The 16,930-nt window shown below is 36.0% G+C and overlaps 1 protein-coding gene across 6 annotated transcripts in view; it reads right to left on the reverse strand.

The window, feature by feature from the left end:
* BTBD8 (BTB domain containing 8) overlaps positions 1–16,930 on the reverse strand; it is a 108,151-nt gene that overhangs the window by 32,854 nt on the left and 58,367 nt on the right. For all 6 annotated transcript variants that reach the window (XM_049714038.1, XM_033432672.2, XM_049714024.1 and 3 more), the window contains 4 exons: positions 13,175–13,263; positions 12,635–12,737; positions 1,056–1,238; positions 262–399 (listed from right to left, as the gene is read on the reverse strand). In XM_049714038.1, coding sequence (XP_049569995.1) covers positions 262–399; positions 1,056–1,238; positions 12,635–12,737; positions 13,175–13,263 — 513 coding nt within the window. The remainder of the gene's footprint in view (positions 1–261; positions 400–1,055; positions 1,239–12,634; positions 12,738–13,174; positions 13,264–16,930) is intronic.

Consider the following 16,930-nt stretch of genomic DNA (forward strand, 5'->3'; position numbering starts at 1 on the left):
ACTTTTATAATAAGTGTATTTGGAGGTAAATGAAATTTTTAAAATTTTGTATTATGAAAAATTCCAAATATACACAGAAGTAGAGACTGTAACCAACCTCCAGGTATCAAACACTTAGTTTCAATGAAACATGCAACATTTAAAACGTGTATATATTTAAAAATCTTAAAACTGTTTAAATATTCTATCATTCGTGTATATATTTAAAAATCTTAAAACAGTTTATTCTATCATTTTAATGAATTTTATTACATCAAATACCATTTCCTTTGTACTGTCAGAGTTCAGTAACGTGTCCAGAGCTGTAAGAAGAGAGCAACTATTCTCCGTGGTAATGTTTTCTTCAATTGCTTTTAAAATTTTGTCCAGCAGATCAGATGTGCTACTCATTGCTTGTGACTATAGAACACAGAAATTGATATTTAATAGGAATATATGTAAATGTGTAAGAAATGTGAAAGTCTGGCATAACAGCAGACCATTCATCATAACTGGCTATATGAAGTCAATCAGAAATCTTATTTCCTCTGTTAATAATAATAATTATTATCATTATAATAATAAATATTATACTAATCCCTTTCCTCTGTTAAAAATATCGGCACACACACACAGTTCTTAATAGCCAAAATAGTCCTAAAACAGAGCCTAGAAATAAGTTATAAAAGTTCTTTATTAAGTAACTAAATTTAGAGAAAGTGGGTCCCAGTAAGACAGAGAATTTTGCATGAACCATAATTGTATTACTGACCAAAACAATATCTTTATGACTTCAATTTCTAAAATATGGCTTATGCCGATTGAGGGCTGGAGTTGCCAGAGTTACACTGTGCCTTGCCAGGGCACTCAACCTGTCCCCTCCTCCCTTCATTATCTTATGAGACAAAAATCCTGTCCATCACTGCCCTAAATGCTATGCAAACATGCCATCTGCTATGGAATTTATTTAAGTCATACTAATTTAATCAAAGGCAACCTGAATTTGAAAACTTACATAATTATAATCAGAACACAAAGATGGGACTAAATATAGGATATAATTTTAGATGCAGTACCTGTAAGAGGAGAGCAAAATTTTCACTTTGAATGATCTTGGAGAAGTTTTCTATAATAAATGCAATACATTCTTCTTGAAGCTGAGATGCCATGGTCAGTGCTGCTTCTGTCCACTTCACTCTGGGTAAACTGATGATTAGCCTGTCACTTTCCATCAGAAGAAAAGCAGCATTCTTATCATTCTTATAATTTTGAAAATATTGGGGAAAAAAGTTAGATTACTGCTCATAAAAATAACTTTCCAAGCAAATTAAATACTTTTGTTTTCTTGTGACACTGCCTGCAAAAACCAAAATTCCAGGTAGCTAATATCTTTGTCATTAGCTTTACATATTTATTAATTCATTCAAAATTATCCCAAAGGGCAAACTTTGAGCTGGAAACAAATCACCTTTAAAAGACAGCTACAACAAACATGAGAGCAAAGTTATAACTACAAAGAAAAGCTTGACTTCCCTGAGATTTTTCACTACTGAATTAATTTTTGTGCTTATAGATATCATTCATAACTGCATGGCTACACTGACATAGCCTTAATTCTTTTCTGACTATAAAATACATGTTATTACAAATTTAGAAAGGCTAAAATTGACTTATAATCCCCAGTGACTTTTTCTTCCTTTCTAATTAGGTAAGACTCTTCTTTTTATATTATATTATTTATTTAATAATGATTCATTTTTATACCATAGGAAAAAATGTTCACGAATACTGATCTCTATAAAAAATGAAATGACAGGGCTTCCCTGGTGGCGCAGTGGTTGAGAGTCCGCCTGCTGATGCAGGGGACACGGGTTCGTGCCCCGGTCCGGGAAGATCCCACATGCCGCGCAGCGGCTAGGCCCGTGAGCCATGGCCGCTGAGCCTGCGCATCCGGAGCCTGTGCTCCGCAATGGGAGAGGCCACAACAGTGAGAGGCCCACGTACCACAAAATAAATAAATAAATAAATAAATAAATAAAAATGAAATGACAATTCACAAATACCATGTGCTCTAAGGAAAAGGAAAAAATGGCAACTTAAAATTACTATATTTTATTCATGTTTGATTTCTAATTCTTAAAACGATCCTTAGGAAATAATGATTTATTGAATAAATAGTTATCTGATCGATTGTAGTAGATTGAAAAAAATGGCCACAAATTCTGTGTAGCTCAATTCATCAAGAGGTGGACTCTATTTCCTCATCCCTTGAATCTAAACTGGCCTGTTCACTTGCTTGCACAAGCAGTGGTATTGTGCAAGTTTCAGAGCATAGGCCTCAAGTAGCCTTGCAGCCTCTATCTTTACCCTCTTGGTTCTGGGACCATGAAGCCATGAAGAAGCCTGGTAAGAAAGTACACAGGGAGTGGGAGGCCCAGCCTCCAACTTAGCCACCAGCTGAAAGCAGCTGCAGGACTGAGCTCAGGCAAGATAAGCAGAAGAATCACCCAGTAAATCCACAGAGAATAAATTTTAGTTTAAAGCAACTTAGTTTTGGGGTGGTTTGTTACACAGCAATAAATAACTAGTAAATCTGGAAATGACAGTGCTTGATCCTCAAGCAGAGTCTTCTCTGATCTCTATACCTACTTCAGATTCCTTTTACACATGCCATCAGAGAGCCTATCCCTTCTCTTTAGAGCACTTACTTCATTTGTAATTATTCAATCATGAAATAACTACTTGATTAATACCCATCTCTCTCACTAGGCTGTATGTTTACTGCATGTGAAACCATGTCTGTTTTGGCTCACCGTTGTAACCACAGGTCCTAGTACAGAACTGAGTCACAGTAGACACATCTGTTGATCTCTGAGCATCAACAGAGACTGAGAGTTTGTAAGTGAATTCATAAGCTAAATTAAGTTTAATCCTTGAACATCAAAACTTTAAAAATTTTACCCATTTACCAAGAATTCTTCTGAAAAGTATTCTATACTTCCCCTGCTTTATTTATTTGAGTAAAAAAATCATACTTTGCTATAATTTGAGTCTTTAAAAAGTTTTTTTACATTTTTACTATAATTTACCATTATCCTTTCCTCCTCTGGTAACTTCCTGAGTAACTGTGCAGTTACTAAGAGTTTTAGGCAATAAACCCAATTTGCTCTACTAATAGGCATTGTTCTGGTATTAGAGACAAATGTAGAGTATTCAAATATCTTGGCAGGTATCTACAAAGTGCTTACTATAAACATAATGTTATGTGCTCTGACAGCAATATCTTTTTTTTTTTTTTGGTATTATTAACTTTATTTAAGCTCAGGAAGAAAATCATAAAAGCAATAACTCAGTAGAATTGCCAATCAACCTGTCTCTCCTCAAACAGCAAATGGCCAGCTTACAAGCAATATCTTTTAAAAAATACAGATGTATAGCTGTCATAATTTAGCTTGAAATCTATTGGAAAACTAAAACATGGACATAATGATAACAGATGGTATGTGATCTTAATTCCATACTGATCTGAATATATGATAACATTAAATGTTAAGAGTAGCTTAAGGTTCAAAGAAGGAAGAAAATGTAATATACTTCTAGATCAAACACATAAAATTTTATTTTATTTTTTTAACATCTTTATTGGAGTATAATTGCTTTACAATGGTGTGTTAGTTTCTGCTGTATAACAAAGTGAATCAGCTATACGTATACATATATTCCCATATCTTCTCCTTCTTGTGTCTCCCTCCCACCCTCCCTATCCCACCCTTCTAGGTGGACACAAAGCAGGGAGCTGATCTCCCTGTGCTATGCGGCTGCTTCCCACTAGCTATTTTACATTTGGTAGTGTATATATGTCCATGCCACTCTCTCACTTCATCCCAGCTTACCCTTCCCCCTCCCCGTGTCCTCAAGTCCATTCTTTATGTCTGCGTCTTTATTCCTGTCCTGCCCCTAGGTTCTTCAGAACCATTAAAAATTTTTTCTTTTAGATTCCGTATATAAAAACACATAAAATTTTAAATTCAATAGTTAACACATGGTTCAAATTTCAAAACTATATAAAAGGCATTACTAAGAAAAGTCACCCACTCCTTCCTGTCCCTGGCCACCTATTTTCCCTTGTCCCAATCAATATTATTTATTTTCTGTATTTTTCCAGAGTTATTTTATGCATATACAAACAAAAAAAGTAATTTTTCCCTTATTTTACTCAAATGGAGGCATTAATATGCACAGTACTCTGTACTTTACCTTTTATACTTAGCATATACCTTGAATATTTTTCTTATCACAATATAAAGAGCCTTATTATTGTTTTAATAGCTATGGAATAGCCCATAATATGGATATATCAGAAGTCATACAACCAGTCCTCTACTTGTAGATGTTTATTTCTTTCCAGTTTTTGTTATTACAGTGTTGTAATGAATGACCTTGTAGATAACATTATTTCACACATATGTGAATATATCTATAGGATAAATTCCTAGAAATAAAATTGCTGGGTCAATACTACTTGTCTTATCCTGGGTTCTGCCTAATAACTGAGCCTGAGAAATAGGCTTGTACGCAAGTGATCCCAAGATGACCCAAGAGTGAAACAGGGAAGGAGGGAAAGCCAGTGGAGGGTATGTTTTCCAGCTCCTTGCTACTCAAAGTGTGATCCGCAGCTACCATTACCTAGAGCTTGTTAGAAGTGTAGAATCTCAGGTTCCGCCTCTGATTTACTGAATTAGAACCTACATTCAACCAAGATCCTGAAGTGTTTTTTGTTTTTGCCATACCACACGGCATGCGGGATCTTAGTTGCCCAACCGGGGATTGAACCCTGTGCCCCCTGCAGTGGAAGCACTGAGTCCTAACCACTGGACCACCACCAGGGAATACCCAGTCCTGGAGTGTTGTGTGTATACATTTAAGTTTGAGAAACAATGATATAGCATTTGCTATTGTAAGCAACTGGGGATCAATCTTGTTGGGGGCCCTCTGAAGAGCCACAGAGAATACAATTTGAATTATTCACCCAAGGGATAGATCAGGGAAACATTTAATCACTGGTTAATCACTGACCAATCTCCCATTGGTCAAGGTTTGTCCCCTGGGATATTAATTCCCTTTCACTTCCAGGTTTGAAGAGCTGTAGGTACCCTGGGTAGAACAGCAGTGAAGCCTCAGGACAGAAAGTGAGAAATACGTGTGATGTGGCTGAGGGAAAGTGCTGTCAGATTACATCTGTGTGCAGCTGGATGCTGCAGCAATGGTTGGAGTACATACATGGGTCAAAGGATATGAGGTGGGGCACCAGGAGGATACAAAACATTGCCAACATATATTCAACGGAGCACTGTTTTCCAAACTGTAGTTTTCTCCCCTAGCAACCTAGAGAAATATATTTAGTGGCTTACAATCAGCATTAGAAGACAAAACAAGAAAGAGATAGAAAAGAGAAAAACAGAAAATATCAGAACATCATATGGAATATGGTAAGTATTCTTTTTTTGAAACTTGTTTCAGTTCTACATGTGTGAGTAAACTGGGTTATAACATAAAAAGAACTTGCTCTGGGTCAGTCAAAAAAGTTTAAAAAACACAGCAAAAGTTGTGCTAATTTATACCCTTCCCAGGAGTGAATAGGAGTACTTATTCCCTACATCCTTGTTAAAATAGTACAAATTTCCTTTTTTTCCCCCATACTAAAAGGTACAAAACAGTCTGACATGGTAATTTTAATGTCCATTTCTCTTAAATAAATGAAGTTGAAGATTTGTTCATCAAATTAAGAGGCATCTGTATTTTCTAAGTGAACTATCTAGTCTTACCCTACCATTTAGCTATTTTTTAAAAATCAACTTGTAGGAACTCTCTATATTAGAAAAATTAGAATAAGAGTATGATATGAACTGTCATTTGTTTTCTGACTTTGCTTATGGTAATTTTTACTATATAGAAATTTTGCATTTTTATGTAACCAAATTCTTTTATGGCTTCTAAATTTTGTATCCCCACTCCACTGATGAGGTTATAAACTAATTCTCCCAGGACTTAACTGTAGTGTTTTAGGTTTCATTTTCTTTACTTGTAAATCTTTGATCCATTTGGAATGTATACTGGCATACCAGGATGTGATGTATAGATCCAACTTAAATTTTTTCCAGCAAGCTTCCTGTTGTTGTCCTAACACCATATACTGAATAAACACTATGACTCATACTATTTAATTCTTTTGATATTGTGTTAATTAAATAGGCCTTCAATTATCTTTTGGCCTTAGGACTAAAAGCATAATATATATACAACTTTAGTTTTACGCTACTGACTATCCCCCATGCCTATTTTTGTTTTAATTTTCCTATATTTAAAAACTATTCATAATTTGTTTTTAAAAAAAGGCTTAAACAAACCTTTTTTTTAAAAACATCTTTATTGGAGTATAATTGCTTTACATTATTGTGTTAGTTTCTGCTGTATAACAAAGTGAATCAGCTATACGTATACCTATATCCCCATATCCCCTCCCTCTTGCATCTTCCTCCTACCCTCCTTATCCCACCCCTCTATGTGGTCACAAATCACCGAGCTGATCTCCCTGTGCTATGCGGCTGCTTCCCACTAGCTATCAGTTTTACATTTGGTAGTGTATATATATCAATGCCACTCTCTAACTTCGTCCCAGCTTACCCTTCCCCCTCCCCGTGTCCTTAAGTCCATTCTCTACGTCTGCGTCTTTATTCCTGTCCTGCTCTTAGGTTCTTCAGAACCATTTCTTTTTTTCAGATTCCATATATATGTGTTAGCATACGGTATTTGTTTTTCTCTTTCTGACTTATTTCATTCTGTATGACAGATTCTATGTCCATCCACCTCACTATAAATAACTCAATTTCATTTCTTTTTATGGCTGAGTAATATTCCATTGTATATATGTGCCACATCTTCTTTATTCATTCATCTGTTGATGGACACTTAGGTTGCTTCCATGTCCTGGCTATCGTAAATAGTGCTGCAGTGAACATTGTGGTACATGACTCTTTCTGATTTATGGTTTTCTTGGGGTATATGCCCAGTAGTGGGATTGCTGGGTCATACGGTAGTTCTATTTTTAGTTTTTAAAGGAACCTCCATACTGTTCTCCATAGTGGCTGTATCAATTTACATTCCCACCAACAGTGTAGGAGGGTTCCCTTTTCTCCACACCCTCTTCAGCATTTATTGTTTGTAGATTTTTTGATGGTGGCCATTCTGACCCGTGTGAGGCAATACCTCATTGTAGTTTTGATTTGCATTTGTCTAATGATTAGTGATGTTGAGCATCCTTTCATGTGTTTGTTGGCAATCTGTATATCTTCTTTGGAGAAATGTCTATTTAGGTCTTCTGCCCATTTCTAGATTGGGTTGTTTGTTTTTCTGATATTGAGCTGCATGAACTGCTTGTATATTTTTGGAGATTAATCCTTTGTCAGTTGCTTCATTTGCAAATATTTTCTCCCATTCTGAGGGTTGTCTTTTGGAAGTTTTAGCCACAGCAATCAGAGAAGAAAAAGAAATAAAAGGAATCCAATTGGAAAAGAAGTAAAACTGTCACTGTTTGCAGATGACATGATACTATACATAGAGAATCCTAAAGATGCTACCAGAAAACTACTAGAGCTAATCAATGAATTTGGTAAAGTAGCAGGATACAAAATTAATGCACAGAAATCTCTGGCATTCCTATACACTAATGATGAAAAATCTGAAAGAGAAATTAAGGAAACACTCCCATTTACCAGTGCAACAAAAAGAATAAAATACCTAGGAATAAACCTACCCAAGGAGAAAAAATACCTGTATGCAGAAAACTATAAGACACTGATGAAAGAAATTAAAGATGACACAAACAGATGGAGAGATATACCATGTTCTTGGATTGGAAGAAGCAACATTGTGAAAATGACTATACTACCCAAAGCAATCTACAGATTCAATGCAATCCCTATCAAACTACCAATGGCATTTTTCACAGAACTAGAACAAAAAATTTCACAATTTGTATGGAAACACAAAAAACCCCAAATAGCCAAAGCAATCTTGAAAAAGAAAAATGGAGCTGGAGGAGCAGGCTCCCTGACTTCAGACTGTACTACAAAGCTACAGTAATCAAGACAGTATGGTACTGGCACAAAAGCAGAAATATAGATCAATGGAACAGGATAGAAAGCCCAGAGATAAACCCATGCACATATGGTCACCTTATCTTTGATAAAGGAGGCAAGGATATACAATGGAGAAAAGACAGCCTCTTCAATAAGTGGTTCTGGGAAAACTGGACAGCTACATGTAAAAAGATGAAATTAGAACACTCCCTAATACCATACACAAAAATAAACTCAAAATTGATTAAAGACCTAAATGTAAGGCTAGACACTATAAAACTCTTAGAGGAAAACATAGGCAGAACACTCTATGACATAAATCACAGTAAGATCCTTTTTGACCCACCTCCTAGAGAAATGGAAATAAAAACAAAAATAAACAAATGAGACCTAAACTTAAATGCTTTTGCACAGCAAAGGAAACCATAAACAAAACAAAACATTTTGAAACAGAAAAATTTAATCTTGTTTTGAAATAGTTCAAGTAATTAGAAGCCCTAACTTTTCTAAAAACTTTCTCTCTTCTACTAACTCCTCTACCCTTCTCTCTCTTCCTCCCAAAAGCAACGGTTTGTACTTGGTAGGAGGGAGTAGCCACTTCTTACTGAACTGCTGCATAGTGAGCAAGAAGGAGAAAAAGCTCAAAGTCCCTTATATTAAAATTAAAAAAAAAATTCTCCATATATAGTCCAATGCAGCACTTTCTTATCTCCCTTTGTATATGACAGTGTTAGGCATATTATTGATAGAGTAAAGTGCCTGCCATGAAACATGTTGTTTAACTGAATTAGAGCCAAAGAAGACTTAAGAAGATTTCTCAATCTTTCTTTCATTTGTTTTGGATAACATATTTTAATTTTAAAATTTTTAAATATTCTATTTTTATTAATGTAGCAAAATATATTTTATTTCTATAGTAAAATATGAAGAATATATTAAATTAAGGTTTCCTAAAATTTGAATATCCACAAAGAAAGACAAAATTTCAAATTTTCATTATAATCACCACAATGCCAAAAGGCTCGTAAGTTTGGTTGTTTTGATGTTCATCTTTATATCTGTCTTGAAAGGAAAAACCAAGCATTCACAAAGCTTACAAGGAACTGATTAGAGCTATAAAATCAAAATAAAATATTGTAGGAGAGGGAGAGGCATAGTATGAAGAGCTTATTCCTCAGTTATACTCACTTACCACTTGTTAAAAAAAAAATCAAACTTCTTGAGACAGTCAGTTAAGATCCCTCCCAATCTGGCCTTAGCCTCTCCCCAGACTTATCTTCTCTCATTATTCCAGTTACAAGAGAATATTGGCACTGCCCAGACTCCAGGTCCCTGGTCACATTTAAAAGTCACTTTTTTATTTTGAAATTGTCCTCTATTTTCAGGTTCATCTCACATCACTTCTCTTATCCTTCCAATCAGAATCAATTGTTTTAACTTCTGTGATTCCACGTATAAACCTGAATTATAAATTATACTTATTCACTCCTTTATTTACCTATCAATATATACTGAGTGCCTAATGTCTGCTAGGCATTGCCCTAAGGCTGGTGCTGCAAAGGTAAATAAGACTGACATGGAACTTAATGCTAGTATTCATCATAGTCTAACTTGTATTTTGCATAGTTGTTTAAGTGCCTATCCTTCCATCAGTTTGCGAGTTCCTTGAAGTCAAGGCCCATACTTCCTAAAAATAATCTTTGCCCATGCTGAGCATCTATTATATTACCTTTAGAATGGCAGCAATTGGTTTTAAGACGTGGTTTTATAATTTACTGACAATGTGAACTTGAATAAAGCATTTACCTCTCTGATTCTTTTTTCTTATATATAAAGTGGAAATAAGAGTACCTATGTTATATGTAATTTCAAAATATAAAAAGTATATTTTGAACCATAAAGGTCTTTTAAAAATCCACTAGGTAATAATTCACTTCTATTGAACTGAATTATAGCTGGGCCATTTGCTTGCCTCATGAACAGAGTAACCATTCAATGACCAAAGAAACTAATGCAAAATAGTAAGCAACAAAACAACAAAGTCCTTCATTAGCATAAACACAGATTTAAATTTATTTTTTGCAGTGGTATATCACCAGCTGATGGCCTAAACTTATTTTCCCAGTTAGATTTAGATATTATTTTCTATGAAACCCAGTCTAAAATACCATTCATGGTTCAATCAGAGAAACAGGACCACTAGGAAGTATTTATATACATAAAGGAGTCTGTTAAAGGGATTTCACCTTATGCAATTATGGGAGCTGGTTAAGCACTCTTTGTATATGATGATGTATTGTAGTATGAAGTCCACAGGGAAAGCAGTTGAGAGAGGATGATGGATGTAAAGTGTGAGGGGTAAGGACAAGCTGACACCCAAGAGCACAAGCTATAACCCACAAGGATGGGCTCATTTTAGGTCTCACTGCCTCCAACATGGATTAAATGAGTGTCCTTCAGGAGATGCTAGCACCCGCCATCATGGAGCTAAACACATCCCTGGCCCAGGGGTAAGAGAAACCAAAGAGGATACAGGGCAAGGTGAAGCAGTACAAAGAAGGAAATTCTGGGAAGCATAGTTCATTCTAATCAAGCTAACACATTGCAGAGACACTACAGTCCAACCCTTGTCAACTTGGCATGCATACACATTTCTTTAAATCATAGTTAATTCCTATGGAGACAAAGTAAAGTCATGCTAATGCCTAACATATACAACCATCCCCTATAAAACAAACATGCTAACCCTCTCCCTAAAATAGGATACAAAGTCTCTCTTCAAACTGATTCAAACTACCCCTTGGCATCCTGTAACTTAAATACAGAGGTATAGTTAACATGTCTTATACTAAATGGTAGGGGAATGAGACAGTGGGGAAAAAAATAATTGGTTAATATATACATAAACATTCATATAAAAAGGGGAAATGAATATGTTTACCTCATAACTACTACAGTGCTAATTTCTATAACTGGTCACGTGGTCATACCTAGTATTTATAACTACCTTTTCCTGCAACCATTCCATGTTCCCTTTGTCCTCTGCAAGTACCTCTGCTGTTTATAGTTCTTTATCTGGTAAGGTGGCCCAAACTTTCATTCCTGAAGAATCTGGGCCAGTATCAGTGCTGCTTAAATTGAGTTTTTCCATTGATTTTAACCATAGGACATGGGAGTACTGCATTCCAGATATACTCCTCCTTCCCCACATTATATAGCACCAACCCAATTTCTCCTTATAGATAGCTAGTGGGAAGCAGCTGCATAGCACAGGGAGATCAGCTTGGTGCTTTGTGACCACTTAAAGGGGTGGGATAGGGAGGGTGGGAGGGAGATGTAAAAGGGAGGAGATATGGGGATATATATATACATATAGCCGATTCACTTTGTTGTACAGCAGAAACTAACATAGCATTGTAAAGCAATTATACTCCAATAAAGATGTTTAAAAAAAAATAGGCTCAATCTAATAATAATTCCCCTTCTCTGCCTGTTGATTTACAAAGTGGCCAGAAGGAGGTGGTCCCAACTTCCAGTTCAATGGAAGCATTGTGTCCATAGGTGAAAACATTCTTCTCTTTGGAACTAAGACCTCTAGATCAGCAGATCCTAAAGTTATAGGGACAAGAAGCAAAAATTCTGCTAGTGGATCACTAGGAGTAATTATACGTGGAGCCACTCTCACTTCCACACCTTGATTTCTGTACCCATGAATCCTAGTTATGTTAAGAAATAGCACCATAAATCAAAAGCTGATTTAGAGCATATACAGCCTCCCGGAGGACACTGCCCCAATCCCACAAGTCACTGCCACGTGGCTGTACTGTAACCAAGTCTTCAAAAGGCCCTTCCTCCATTCTATCAAGCCAGCTGCTTCAGGATGATAGGGAGCACAGTAGGACAGGTGAAATCAGTAAGCATGGGCCCACTGCCATACTTCATTTGCTATAAAGTGAGTTCTTTAGTCAGAAGTGATGCTGTGTGGAATACTATGGTGGTGAAAAAGGCAGTAAGTCCACGGACAGTGGTTTTACTAGAAACACTGGAAGTAAGGAAGGCAAATCCATATCCAAAGCAAATGTTTATTACACTGCGAACAAAGCACTGCCTTTTCCATGATGAAGTGGTGCAATGTAATTAACCTGCCAGCAGGTAGATGGCTGGTCCTCTTGGAGAATGGTGCCACTGTTTCAGTGTTGCACCTAAATCCACCGTAATGAGTGGAGGTCCCTGCTACTGAGCCAATGCATAACCGACCCTGGCACCATGCCCCTTTTGTTCATGAGCCAACGTATACTTTCTAGTGATTGTGGTTCTCTGAATTCTAATGCATTTGGTACAGAGGAACAGAGTCTTAAAGACAGATTCTCTGAATTGGTTCTGGGTTATCTGGAATCGGTCCTTTCATCTTGCTTTTATAATACAATTCTACATTTGTATTTAAAACACCGAAAGTACCTATATAAAATTTAATAAACTTTTTGATGACAAACACAAAGTATTCAGGTTATACTTACTAAAGACTGAATCAACATATTAAGACAACTTTTCTGAATCTCAGGAGGTACATTTGCAAAGCTTCTCTCAGACCAAAACCTTGCAAAATGCTTTACAATCCACCTGTTAAAAGTCAAAGAATCTCAAGTTAAAGTAATGAAAATATTTTTCATTATAATATTCAGTAACATTTTGGTTTTCAATAATATAAGTTTTATATATATTATGTTTTGACTAACCCTAACAGTTAATTTTGTGAGTGCTATAATGGACTTAACTAAGTTCCCTTTTCTGTAGACATTTATTTCAAGTTCACTCTGGGTTACGTGCATGGATTTTAACATAAGTAACCATGGTTCAGCTAAAATAACATTGATTCCAAGCATCTTGAGTAATATCTACATCAATACTTCTCCTCAATTGTTGTAACTAGTTAAGCATTAAGCTATTTACATTATGCCCAAGAAAATAGGCCAAGTCTAAAATTTCCCAGAAAATTAGGAGAATGGAAGAACAGAATCCCTAAATTAATAATATCAGCACTACTTCAGATCACTTACTTCATGCAGTCAGCAAAAAGACTTTCCACTCCAACTGAATGAGCAATAATCAGGCATTCTAATATAGATGCCAACCTTCTGGGAACAGGCTAAAATTGATAGAAAACACTACATTTATTCTTTTTCAACTTACAGAGGCTAAAAGTAATTGGTTCATAAAAATGATCTGATTTACATACCTAAACTGCAGAATAAATATATGTAACTCAAAAGTCTGTTATTCTTTTAAAATCAAGTATCACTGATAAACTTTAGTTTTTATAGGATAGCATTTGAGTTCTTTTAGCTGCCAGAATGCACACAGTTTATATTCTAATTTCTTTTAGCATAAATATTTTCTAGAGTACAAGTGGTATAATAATTTCTAGCACATCACATTGCAACACAACCGTATGGTCTAATCTGCTTCCTAAAGTATAAATATAACTTTAAGTACATGTGCAATGGGAGGTCCTACATTGACCTCAAACAAAATGACAGAATTTAATTAGATCGTGATTATATAAACATATTTTTAAAAAGCACATATACAGAAGTAATGAACTAAAACAAATAAATAAAACGTAGATACAAGTAGTGAAGAACTCACTGCTCTTGGTGTTAAGCCTCAATATGTGTTACGTATTACCTGTGCCATGTATTTTCAGTTTTTTAGACTATGTTCCTAAGCACAACTATTGCCCTATTAGGGTGAATAGAGTTCAGCTTCTCTTTGTACACATTCATTAGTTGTGATTTGCGTTTATACACTTAAAGACCAGCAATCAACCAATATGTATATATAGTCTCTAAATATGTATCTGAAGATACCTTGCACTCAGAGAACAGCAAAAGCTTCTTCAGAAATGCCTCCAGCATAGTCCTTCAAATAAGGTCAGTGATTTCCAATTTTTTTTTTTTTTTTTTTTTTTTTTTTGCGGTACGCGGGCCTCTCACTCCTGTTGCGGAGCACAAGCTCCGGACGCGCAGGCTCAGCGGCCATGGCTCATGGGCCCAGCCACTCCGCGGCACGTGGGATCTTCCCGGACCGGGGCACGGACCCGTGTCCCCTGCATCGGCAGGCGGACTCTCAACCACTGCGCCACCAGGGAAGCCCTCCAATTTTTTTTAATAGATTTTTTTCCATTTCATTATTTATTTATTTATTTTCGGCTGCATTGGGTCTTCGTTGCTGTGCGCGGGCTTTCTCTAGTTGTGGCAAGCGGGGGCTACTCTTCATTGCGGTGCGTGGGCTTCTCATTACGGTGGCTTCTCTTGTTGTGGAGCACGGGCTCTAGGTGTGCAGGCTCAGTAGTTGTGGCTCGCAGGCTCTAGAGCACAGGCTCAGTAGTTGTGGTGCACAGGCTTAGTTGCTCCACGGCACGTGGGATCTTCCTGGACCAGGGATCGAACCCATGTCCCCTGCACTGGCAGGCGAATTCTTAACCACTGCACCACGATGGAAGTCCCCCAAATTTTAAAATTACAAATTGCTATTAATTTGATTTCCTAATACACTTCTCCTAAAGGTGTTACATACTACTTAGGAAATTAACTGTAAATACCTGTTTTTGCACATCAACAATTTAGTTATTCCCTTTAAGATAACTGAAGGTACTCTAAATTGTCCTAAAATCAGAAATGGCTATCACTATATAAATTATACAATAATTCTACTAAGTTAAATAATTTGGTTTTCTGACCCACTTCAGATAAGATAAAAGTAGTATGAGGGAAGAGACTACTGGTATAGACATAATTGACAACCTAAAAGCATCCAGAAGCATAAAAAATTATAAAAGTAAGCACAAGAGTTAAGAAGTCTAGCAATCTAATTTTATTTAGGAATAACCAGCCCTCCACAACACAAAATCCACTACTTGATGTATAACTTAAGAATAATTTCCATACAAAATAATTTGCTGCTTAAAGGCAAAGGCTAGCAAACCAGCTTGTGGGCCAAAACTAGCCCACCGTTTTTGTGAATAAAGTTTTATTGGAACACTGCCATGCTGTTCCATTTACATATTGTCCATAGCTGTTTTTGGTTTATAACAGCAAAGCTGAGTAGTTGTGATGGAGACTGTGTGGCCCACAAAGCCTAGAACATTAACTATCTAGCCTTTTATAGAAAAAGTTTACTGACCCCTGGCTTAAAGGGATAACTAGCTTTCTAAGAATTTTATTTATATGGAAATGCTGATTTCCTAAGTGTTTTTGTAATAGGATGACTTGATCTTTAGTCATCTTCAAAACCTGCTTGTAAAATCTGGGATGACATATATTTAAATTATAACCTAAGATATATTTTTAAATCAGTGGCAAAAAACATAATGTAAAACCCACTATAATCCTATAAATGAAGTTCTAAAATTTACTTTTAAAAAAGGCAAGATTGTAAAGTTAATGAAATGACTGAAGCTAGCTTGCCAAGAGTTCTGGGGCCCATTAACCATCATATTATATCCCATCATATATTACTGTGGCATGTGCTATTATAGATTTACTATATTTAAGTCACTGCTAAGAAACTGCATAATTGAGATCTAGAAGTTAAAAATTATACATTCAAAAATATATTTATCAAAATATATATTGTTAAAATATGTAAAGCAAACAATTTAAAGATCAGGTCAATAAAAACAAAAACTGCTCTCAAATATCTGTTAGCACAGTAGTACAGACTTCATTAAAATAAAGTAAAATAATTTTCAACAAAATGCCATATTGATAATTTAAAAGCATTTCATCTTCTGTTGTTTAAATGGCAACAAATATGCCTTTTGTATTTTTAAAATTAAGTGAATTATTGAAAGTAAAATATAAGAAGCTGCATGTAACCTGTGTATACTCATGAACATACTAAAAAGTAGAGGCAATGGTCCAAAGACAATACATAAAAGAGATTATTTTTTAAATGTTTCATGCAATTGGTTTATTGAGGAGTCTCAGTTTAAAGCAGATACTAACAAAACTTTCTTTCCCCAATTAGCGCTATCAACCACGCTGTGTCAAATTCCCTCTTTTCCCATACTTTAATGATCATAGGCAAATTCCAGTACCTTCTGGTTACTTTTGGTATTGAAATTCGGTATAGTACTATTTAAACACCTATCTCATACTTGATTTAAATCTTTCACTCTCCATCACTGACTACACTTTTAGTTGGGGAGATCTGGAATGGAGAGTAGAACATGGTCTCTTACTCCTCCATTTTGTGGGTCTAACTCCTGTGGAAGAGGGTTATGGATGGCTATGGCCACCTTATGTAACTAACCAGTGACGAACATGGTAATAGGAAGATGTCCTTGACTACTCTAATCCAGATGTTGGTGGCCTTTGCTAACGTGGTGGCTTGTTAAGAGACAGACTGAACTTCACCCTAACCTCTCAGTGGTAAAGGTTCTTCTAGGGTTCATGATGCTTGATGCCTCCTTACGTGGGACCCTGTCATTTGACCCTGTATCAGTCTCTTCTAATCTTCAATGAACCACTAAGGTCCCTTTCCTTCCCTGCATACCATGTATAATTGGGGTGTGGAATGGACTCTCCATTATTTTTTTCTATCTATGACAATAACTATTGCCTCTAGTCACCAGGCTAGTACTGGCTTCTCCAGCAAGCCTCCTCCTCCCTTAAGAAATCTCCATATTCAAGTATATTCTCACTGGTTCCTGAGACATATTCCAGGCTCTTCCAAGAAATCTCTCAGTACTTTCTTTTCTTCTTTGATGGAAGTTCCAGAGTGGGTTGGTTATACAGATACGATAGATGTCC

This window comes from Orcinus orca, chromosome 1 (genome assembly GCF_937001465.1).
Source record: "Orcinus orca chromosome 1, mOrcOrc1.1, whole genome shotgun sequence".
Classification (NCBI taxonomy): Eukaryota; Metazoa; Chordata; class Mammalia; order Artiodactyla; family Delphinidae; genus Orcinus; species Orcinus orca.